This window comes from Paralichthys olivaceus, chromosome 5, assembly GCF_024713975.1.
Source record: "Paralichthys olivaceus isolate ysfri-2021 chromosome 5, ASM2471397v2, whole genome shotgun sequence".
In the NCBI taxonomy this organism is placed as follows: domain Eukaryota; kingdom Metazoa; phylum Chordata; class Actinopteri; order Pleuronectiformes; family Paralichthyidae; genus Paralichthys; species Paralichthys olivaceus.
In genome coordinates, this window is record NC_091097.1 from 12,951,742 (window position 1) to 12,962,139 (window position 10,398).

The 10,398-nt window shown below is 41.9% G+C and overlaps 1 protein-coding gene across 1 annotated transcript; it reads left to right on the forward strand.

Moving 5' to 3' along the window:
• The first annotated feature begins 4,691 nt into the window (after positions 1 to 4,691).
• Positions 4,692 to 9,662, forward strand: LOC109638733 (transcription factor Sox-9-A). Its single transcript, XM_020101849.2, has 3 exons — positions 4,692 to 6,471; positions 6,854 to 7,101; positions 7,460 to 9,662. The coding sequence occupies exons 1-3, from the start codon at positions 6,044 to 6,046 to the stop codon at positions 8,218 to 8,220; spliced, it is 1,437 nt and encodes a 478-aa protein (XP_019957408.1). The 5' UTR covers positions 4,692 to 6,043; the 3' UTR covers positions 8,221 to 9,662.
• The last annotated feature ends 736 nt before the right edge of the window (positions 9,663 to 10,398 follow it).

Sequence of the window (10,398 nt, forward strand, 5' to 3'; positions counted from 1 at the left end):
GTTCTTAATATGTGGACTTAACTTTATAAATGAAACCTGTTATTGCTTTAAGATGACAGAGGAGTATCGATGTGAGCTAAAAATAAACCACTGTCATCAATAGCAGTTGAGGTGAGGAAATGCATTGATGTTTATTTTTAGCTTGTGAGACAATAACAGCCTCATTTTCACCTGATGCTTGAAACAGGTATGGAGGCGGGAGGAGGGTTGAATGTTCCATTGCGTGTGGACCAGACCCGGGTGAATACAGCCTCTTTGTGAAGGGTGTCTCTGTGTGCAGGCAGAGGTGCCGTGCACGCTGACATCACCCAGAGCTGGGGATGTGACTTTTTTTCATGTGTAGTGGTGCCAGGGAGCAGCCAGTACCGTCAGCCAGCCTGAGTCAGCGCTACACGCTCCAGACACGAATGTGCAAGAATCCATGACGGAAGAGAGTTTCACAGCTTTTACACCACATATCTGCTGAAAACAACCTGAGCTCTAAGACTGTGGATGACCAAAAACAACTGGCAACTGGGATATTAGTTGTTATTAGAAAGAGATATATGTTTAAAATGTGTTTTAGATTTATGATGAAATGATAAATCAGACGCTGACATAAACCATAGTAAGGGAGATAATTATTGTCAATTATGTAGACATAGTGGAGATCTAGAAGAAAAAGATGTAAATGATTTAAAAGAGTCTTATAGTGTGGGAGAAGCAGGTTGTTAGTACTAATAATGAAAAAACACATTTGTAGATTTGGCATAAGACTGACTACAATCGCGACAAGTAGATTTTCCGAACTGAATTGCTCTGACCTTGGGAAATGCATGTTTGGAAATAAAATCAAATAAAAATTAAAAGTTTAAGTCCAATTTCAACCACGTCTTACTGTCTTCCTCAGCAGCCGGCTACCAGCTTTTTAAACAGCTAGAGAAAGAAATGTTAAGAGAAAAGCTAATGAGTCGACCTTCAGTTATATTTACCTAAGAGGTTGTGTTTTCGTGAAGCTGCAGTACGTGAGTGTGTTGACTTCAGCCTCTTGTCTCTAAATGTTTCTCTCTCTGTTAAAAGCAATCGTTGCAAGGTTTGTAAGACCAGTGTTATTATAATTCACCCTTTGTATCTGTCACCTGTTCTCTGTTGAGAGGATCCCCGGTGAGGACGAGAGCACAGTATCAGCCTCTGCCAGGTAATGTCATTACATTTTGTCAGCACTTTGACAATGAGCCATTGTCATTCGGACATAATTACAGCTCAGGCCTTATTAGTGGAAATGCAGGAGAGTGACCTGCTGAGATCTCGCCCTGCTTTTGATACTATTTCATTGTCTTTTAAACTGACTCTGAGGTCACATCACCTGAAGGCATGGGAGGCAGCTTGTAGTCACTCAGCAGAGTTCAATATGAGAGCTTTTCAGGTGAGCTTTCAGAAAGGTTAAAGGGGGGGATATTTGGATTTTTTTTTCAATGCTAGTGGCTTAACAAGGATTTGATAGGGTTGTAGAAGTACAGATAAAAATAAAAAATAAATCTCTAATTTTCACTTTTACTCCACTACATAAACAATCTATTGTTTATGTAGTGGAGTAAAAGTGAAAATTATCTGAAAAAACTACTTGTCCAGTTTGGACAACAGTAAAAAACACAGTGGCCTCCACAGAGAGGACCCCCCCCCCCCCCCCCCCCCCCCCCCCCCCCCCCCCCCTCCATGTAAATATAAAGTTTTTAAATATAGAGGGCACATTCTATTTTAAAGAAAACAACAATTCATACAATTAAGATGAAACATACCAGTGAAAACATCAATGGTTTTGGTTTGATGATTAAACATAAAAAACACCACGCTGACATCTATCAAGAACTATTGGTTCCACTGCATTCCAAGATCAGTGTGTATTTCCTTCCTTGCAGATACACTATCAATGAGTGGCCAATGTGTTTCGGTTTACTAGAAGCCAGGAGCAGATAAGGCTGAGATTACAGTGGCACTATCTCCAGAGGAGGCCGGAGAAAGGAGAAGATATACAAGAAAGCGTGCGGCAACAGTTATCATGCACTGCTGGTCACAGGGGTGAAGGCCAGAATACATCTGTTTCTTCATGGGATAGCTGAGCCATCTCCTGCGTTATCTGATTCTGATTTGAAATGATGATGGAGGTGACAACTGTGCCAAGTCAATAAATAATCACATTGGAAAGCTTTTTTTTTTTTTCTTCTTTCTTCTTGTTATTATTCTTACAGTTTTTTAGAGATAAAGAACTCATCTGAAGTAGTTTCCAAGCATGCCCCCCTCTCCCTCCCTCGTTGTTGCTGCTGAAGCCACTGGGAGCTGTTGTGGTCATGTGTGGGATATCAGGGAGGTGTGAGAGAGTCAGAGTGGAGAATATAAGCTCATCCATCTGAGGGTGTCAGGGCCTTGATAAGTCCTGTTTAAACTTTACCCTTTGCAAAATGCCATGTGTCAACAGTTGCCCGTGACCAGAGTGCTCTGATCTGGTTAGGCAAACACCTGGGGGCTACCCACCCCATCCCGGCGAGACCATCGCCGACAGTGGGCGAGCTAGGGTACAATTCTGCAACCAAAGGTGGTAAACATTTTTAAGAACGAACACACAAACTGAGGGACAGTGGAGGCATCCGGAAAGGAAAGTTCAAATGGTTGGATGAGAGAATTTTCTCAGTTCTCCCTCTTGCAGTCCTCTGCTGTGTCTGGGGCAGTTGGCGTTAGTTGCGGAAAGTCTCGGGCAGGTGTCATGCCAGCTGTGAGCGCTTGAAGCTCTGCCTCTGGCGCTGCCAAACTATCCATCACCTGATGAAGTCTTGTAATTCTTTAAGATTTAAACATAATTGTGCTGTAAATGAATTTTTAAGCAAAGTCGGTTAAAACCCTAAATGTCCTTTGTGCACTTAAACCTTTCTTAACTTTAAAGGCATTAAAACAAAGACTCACAAGTGAACTGCTCCAACACATCATTACATATACAACTCTGTTTTTTTTTTTAGTGGGGAGGGTGCTCTGCTCAAACATTTACAGTGGAATCTGAGAGAGCCTGAAAAGGTGGAAGACATGATTTGGCAGTTTACCTTCAGTGTTTGCCTCAAAATTTTGACGCCATGGCTCGAAGTCAAGCTGAGAAGTTTCCCAAGACCCGTTCAGCCTGCAGGCGGGTGCTCTCCCTGTTTGAGCTGTGAGCCTGGCCCCCGAGGACCTGTTTGCCCCCCCCCCCCCCGACACTCACTCCCTTGATCGACCATAAGTCAGTCTGCAGGGCACCTCAGACCCTCTGCAGTCAGCACTGCGGGGGCGCGAACATGCCAGACCACACCTCTGATGCCTCTGTGTTAGCCATCACTTAGTTTCCTCCTCTTCATGTTAAGACCAGCTGCCTCTCAGAATGGAAAGTCTCAAACGACAACAGGCCTTGTCACACCTACCGCAACACACCAAATAATAATGTGAAGCGTAAAACAACTATTCAACTTCTAAAGAGACTGTGGATGTGTCAAAAAAATGTCATAGTATTTCATAAGTTATTGGGGGAAATGTACTGAGAATATTATTATCAAAACAGTGTAATTATCAAGTGGCGATGAAACAAAACTTGCATGCCTTAACTTTTTCTACCGTCTCTTTCTTTCCAACATGAACTTTGGAGGAAAAGCATTTCAGTGGAGGGAAAGTCCCTGACATGGGCCGACTGCCCCAGCCACCAGTCAACCAGTAAGACAAGGAACGAAAATAGCAGGTTCATCTACCTGACAGACATATCAGGCTATTTTTAATGAAAATGTCACAGTCAGGAAAGACTGGAAGGTTTTAATGTAACTGGAGACCTCAAACCACCACCTTCATCCATGTAGAAAGATTATCTTCATAGTAAAGCATCTATTTTTAGCAATGAAAGAGAATTCTTCAGACAGAAAAACATTGCATATTTATGTTGTGTGTCTTTTTTGAATGTTTTCTTTACACTTTACATTTTTTTCCATGTTTGATTTTAACACAATTATGGAAAAGCATTTTAAAAGCAGATTTAGTTTAAAAAATATATCCTTTATTAATAAGTACCATTTCATGTGTCTGTGTGCCTTTAAATCTTTACTGATAACAGATTGCTACTTTTGTCTTCTTATGCAGTCATTGTGATGTAGACAAAATAATTATTAAACGTTATGGTAGAAAATAGTATCAACTTTCAGTCTTCTTGTGGCTAAATATGGACTCATAACTTACAGGATTTAGTTTCTAAAACTGAATCCATGGATTATAGTGACTGAACTCTCTTAACAAAGTGTCCTTTGTGCACCGACAACAAGTGTTGGAGCAAATCCAGCAAAGTAGATTTTAGTGTTGCAAAACAAACACGTTTGTTTCATTCCAGTTTTTCATGGAATGTATAGTCACAGTGGTTTGGTGGCTTCATTGAGGAAAATGTATGTTTATCAAATGTTATATAATATTGAATATGTTTCATTTCATTCATTCAGATACAGTTACACATATTATTATAGTCACTGTTTTTATATTTTTTTAGAATTTGCATTGATTGTAAATAAAAGTAATGAAAGTCACTAAAACAACGTCAATTACCTAATTCACGAGTTTACAGAATTACCTTTGATGTTCAAAGACATTCTGGATGAAGATATAATCTTGTCTCTTGATAATATTTCCAAAGAACCATTTTATTTATATGTTTTGTTCTGCAATATTCTTGTTTTTGTTTGGACCATAAGCTGGAAAGAGGAAGACCTAAACCATAAATGTTGGAAATGTTTTGCAATCCCCTCTGACTTAGTTTCAGTCCCCGGAGCACCCGCACACATGTTGGTCTCAAGTTTCTGGACCGCTGTCTCCCCCTATTGGTCCAAGCGGTGACTGCAGCCCTGAGAGAACTGGTGAGAGAAAGACTTCAGCTCCGTAACGACTTCATCCAACAAACAATTCAGACAAGTGTCCGCGTTTAGACAGACACCAACAATCATCACTGTTCATTCTAACATACATAACACTTGTTAAAGACGAGTTTAATTTAAGGTTTTGTAGTTTTATAGAATATCTACTGCTCTTATTTCTAATTCAAACAGTTCCCAGCTATCAGGCTGTTGACCAAAGAAAAGTAAATTCAGCACGAAGATAAATTCAGTTGTGAATAAAGCAATTAAGATGGAGGCATTTTAACATGTATTTTTTAAACTTGGGCTCAAGTTGTATATGCCTGTAATTGCCTGTCATTTCAATGCGGTTAAAATAAACAAAATAAAGTCTATAAACAAGAAGGCTATAATACAGCCTGCAATAGAAATGTGTGATTTTAGAAAATCGGGGAGGGGAATGGATTTTAATGAATATTGGAATGCCAATAATTCGGACTTGTTTCTGTGATCAGTGAGAAATCATAAATTTATCTCCCTTGACATAAGTAGCTATAATATTTCAAGTGGTTCAAGTTATTATATATATTTTAGTAAGATATAAGATAATTACAGCATTATTCTGGTTTTCATTGTATGTTTTTTAACTTTGGTTTTCAACTTTAATTCTCAAGTTTTAAATTTTAATTCCCAGTGAAAGCAAAGTTTCTAGAGGCAGACACACACTTGTTCTTGTTGGACGAGCTTTTCACCGTTGTTGACTGCAGAGAGAGTTTGGAGCAGAGTCATATTACGTCCCCGCCTCCAAAAAGTTTCCCCCAATCACTTCCTCGCCGTGAAACATAAATCCAGGCATCGCCTCCTGTGTCCCTAGACTCCTCAGCCATCCTCTAAGAGAGCGTCTCTCAGTCACTGTTCTCTTTAAAGTCACACTTTCAGAGTCAAGCATCAGAGCGCGATCACTCGCAACTCGCCTTCTCGTCTGCGTAAAAGTCAAAGGAGCGTCCAAAACTTTTTTCTTTTTGGCTTTTTTTCTTTTTTGCACTCAAGGATTCAAGTTTGCCAGTCAAGCTGTGCGCCCTCACAGACTGTCACTGCAGTCTCTGGGCACAGCACTTGGATTTAGAAAGAAGGATTTTTCTCCTTTTTATCTGTGATACGCTGTTCTTTAATTTTTTCGCATGAATCTCCTCGACCCTTACCTGAAGATGACAGAAGAACAGGAGAAGTGTCACTCCGACGCTCCCAGCCCCAGCATGTCTGAGGACTCCGCGGGCTCTCCTTGCCCGTCCGGCTCCGGCTCGGACACCGAGAACACCCGTCCGTCCGACAACCACCTCCTCGGGGGCCCAGACTACAAGAAGGAGGGCGAGGAAGAGAAGTTCCCCGTGTGCATCAGAGATGCGGTGTCCCAGGTGCTGAAGGGCTACGACTGGACGCTGGTGCCGATGCCAGTGCGCGTCAACGGCTCAAGTAAAAACAAACCTCACGTCAAAAGACCCATGAACGCATTCATGGTGTGGGCACAAGCTGCACGGAGGAAGCTGGCCGATCAGTACCCGCATCTGCACAACGCGGAACTCAGCAAAACCCTTGGCAAACTTTGGAGGTAGGTTCGCTTTGCATTCAGTCAACTTTGCTTTGCGCCTTTACGCGTTGCTTTGCGCAGCATTTTCTGACGAAACGCACCACCTGCCTGCTGTTTCAAGTTTGTGCAGATTTTAGTAATGATTTTCTTAATGTATTTTCTCTTTCAATGATAGATATTTTTTTGGTTGGTATATGGTTTGTGGTCAAAACCTTGGCTTTTTAATTCCATGGTCGAGTGCGCACAGAAGTTGTTTTGACTGATACACAAACTTTGTCGCTGCCTCCTGCTGATTATTGATAGTGAAACTCAAATTTTATATCTTTTCAATCAATGAATCAATCGTTTCTCATGTTAGTTTTCGTTTCATTTTAATATGAACGTACTTTTTTTTTCTTTTCAGATTGCTCAACGAAGTAGAGAAGCGCCCGTTTGTGGAGGAAGCAGAGCGTCTGAGAGTGCAGCACAAAAAGGATCATCCCGACTACAAATATCAGCCAAGGCGGAGAAAGTCCGTGAAGAACGGACAAAATGAACCCGAGGACGGCGAGCAAACGCACATATCTCCCAATGCGATCTTCAAGGCGCTGCAGCAGGCCGATTCTCCGGCGTCGAGCATGGGCGAGGCGCACTCTCCAGGAGAACATTCAGGTAACATAGGGAGCGCAATATAAATAAATAAAACAAATCATTTGTATTGTTCTTCTTCTTATTATTATTATTATTCAAGCCTATATTCTCCAATGTATTCGTTCTTAGATGACTTTAGGGCCTTAAACTCTACCTGTCAATGTCTAATGATTGATGATGTAGGTTTTACAAGCATCATGTAAATACACCTGTCAGAATAGTGCCAATAAACTCCTCCTTCTACAAGCATTTACATTTCATGGCACCATTGAGCTAAGCGCTTCATGCTGGAAATACTTTATAAATTGGATCAGATCTTTTTGTTAATTTAATTTAAATAACTGTAAACTTACCATAATTTTGTTTTCCTTTCTACCAGGTCAATCCCAGGGCCCACCAACACCCCCAACCACCCCCAAGACAGACCTCCCCTCCAGCAAGGCTGACCTGAAGCGTGAGGGGCGCCCCATGCAGGAGGGCACCAGTCGCCAGCTCAACATCGACTTTGGAGCAGTGGACATTGGCGAGCTGAGCAGCGAAGTCATCTCCAACATGGGGAGCTTTGACGTCGATGAGTTCGATCAGTACCTGCCGCCTCACAGCCACGCTGGGGTGACCGGCGCAGCCCAGGCCGGCTACACTGGCAGTTACGGCATCAGCAGCTCCTCAGTCAGCCAGGCAGCCAATGTCGGGGCCCACGCTTGGATGTCCAAGCAGCAGCAGCAGCACTCTCTGACCACCTTGGGTGGAGGCGGCGAGCAGGGCCAGCAGGGTCAACAAAGAACCACCCAGATCAAGACGGAGCAGCTGAGCCCCACACACTACAGCGAGCAACAAGGCTCCCCACAGCACGTCACCTACGGGTCCTTCAACCTGCAGCACTACAGCGCCTCCTCTTACCCCTCTATCACAAGAGCACAGTATGACTATTCTGAACAGCAAGGTGGTGCCAACTCCTACTACAGCCATGCAGCTGGCCAGGGCTCCGGCCTGTACTCCACCTTCAGCTACATGAGCCCCAGCCAGAGGCCGATGTACACCCCAATCGCTGACACCACCGGCGTGCCCTCCGTACCCCAGACCCACAGTCCGCAGCACTGGGAGCAGCAGCCCATTTACACACAGCTGTCCAGGCCGTGAAGAGGCAGCCTCAGCACTGACTGTACAACAATCGCCCCATGCATAGACTTCTCTCTGCACGGTGGCCTTCGCGCCACCACTTCACACACCCTGCATTGCCAACAGAAAAACATGACAAGGACTTTTTTATAGTACTGAAAATATATCTTTGAATTGGCTCACAACAGTGCCTTTTGTATTGGTTGGAATTGTGATTATATTTTTTTAGATATAATGTTTAAAAAAGTTAAATCCTCTGTGAGGACATACTGGTTATAAATATTTTAGTATGTACTGTGTATGTGTTCTACTCTTGTCATCCTCATCTCATAATCAGTGTCATTAGCATCCTCATCGTCACGATTTGAAGGTTTCACACGTTCAAAGGAGCAGGAGTGCCGAGTAAAAACACCCTCAGTGGCCTTACTTCTCACTAATGTATTTTTTGTACAGGAAGTAAGAAACGTCTGTTTACTGACACTGCCATCTTATAATAGCCTTCATTCTGATTTGAATATTTGTACTGTACATATGTTATTGTAATTCCTATGAGATACAAGGTTTGAGCAATGCACGTTGGAAATAGATTTGAATTTTTGGCCATGATATGACCGTGTCATCAGTGAATTAGTCAAATATTCTACTTCTCGTTCTTTGCTTTAGCTCAAACGATTGTGTTGGAAACGCTATAGCAGGTGCCATGTAACTCTACTAGGGGCCTTACCGTGTTGCTAGACGTAACTGAGCAATGCTTGCTTTTATCTGGGTACTGCCTTGATACCATTGGTGCCTCTGGAGCCACAGTAGAGCGGCTCCGTCAACTGGCATTGTAGTGTCAAAACCACAGCATAGTTCTGACTTCCTGTTTTAGGGGGAATACAGGAAGTGACCATTTACGTGACTCTCCTCAGCAGCCAGCAGGTCTGAGTCTGGCGTGCTTCTGTCATTCCCACAGCCTTTTCCTAACCTTTTTTTTTCTTAATTTATTCCTTAGCATAAATTTTATTTGAAAATAACTATTTGCAATTATCTTTTTAATTCAGCAGCAGCTTACAGCAGCTGACATATGTGGTACAAATTTGTTTATTTATCATTTGTAAATGTTTCCGTATTAAAGTTTCCTTTATTCATGATCTAGTTATGTACAGATTACTTATAATTACACGATAAGTCTTTCTCTTAAAAAAGAAAAACTGGAAGTCTTCTGTCTTTTCTCTCTAACAAATGAATTAATGTTTATGGAAGCCGTGGCCGTTTTGTAAAGAATTTGCTGGAATCAACAGGATACTTTTTGTTTTTGAAAAAAAAAAAAAAGTTGTGTTCCTCATTTTGTATTCTGTATCATTAGTTCTTCTTTTGTCATCTTTCTTAATGCAGTTTCCCTATAGGTAAACATGCCATTGTCTTAAAAGCTTATCTTTTGTATTATATTGTTTGCAATAAAAACAAAACACTGAGAAATATGTGATCTTCTTGTGCCATTAATTATAAGCTTGTTTCAGTCGATAGCCTATGTTGTCCACAGCTGTGTGGTGCAATAACATCAGTGAGGTTTATTCATACAAGTGACCCTCCACTGATGGCACAGCAGACCAGCTAATTCAAGATGTTATTTATTGATGTGGAATAACTTTGGAATAGTCTTTATCCAGCTCATACGCTCAAAGAAACAACAGGAATAAACACGTTTGTTTTAATGTGAGTCTCTCTGTCACAGCAGTCAGATGAAGTGAAGTTTTTGTCCCTGGCTTCTCAGACCATGAGGTCACAGGTCCATTATTACCACGGCCTGTTGAAAAGACGTATGTCCACACCCCGCCCCCCTTCCCTGTATACATGACGGCTTAAAGAAACAAACTCGACGTTGAATATTGTTTATTCATTACTGGCCAAGTAATATAGGAATAGAGTGGCCCTTAATAAATCAGTGACAGTGTAAACACAATCAGGTACTATAGCTTTGTGTTGAAATTTGAGGCACATTCAGAGATGACGTTTCTTTCCTCACGTCAACCGGACTGAACCTCTCTCTGCCACCCACCGCTGCACCTCGTCTCACTGTGATGACTGGATAGTTGTTTTTTATTTTTTTTTAGCTTGACTCCATAACTACCCAGTACACATCATACATGGCTGCACGAAACATGTGGCTCAACACGTCTACAGAGCATAAAAATATATGATTTTCATACTCTGACC

Excerpts from the sequence above, each read along its gene's own strand:
- LOC109638733 (XM_020101849.2), top strand. The coding sequence starts at position 6,044 with ATGAATCTCCTCGACCCTTACCTGAAGATGACAGAAGAACAGGAGAAG. Across the intron at positions 6,472-6,853 it reads ACCCTTGGCAAACTTTGGAG|ATTGCTCAACGAAGTAGAGA; the intron begins GTAGGTTCGCTT and ends TTTTCTTTTCAG. Across the intron at positions 7,102-7,459 it reads CTCTCCAGGAGAACATTCAG|GTCAATCCCAGGGCCCACCA; the intron begins GTAACATAGGGA and ends CCTTTCTACCAG.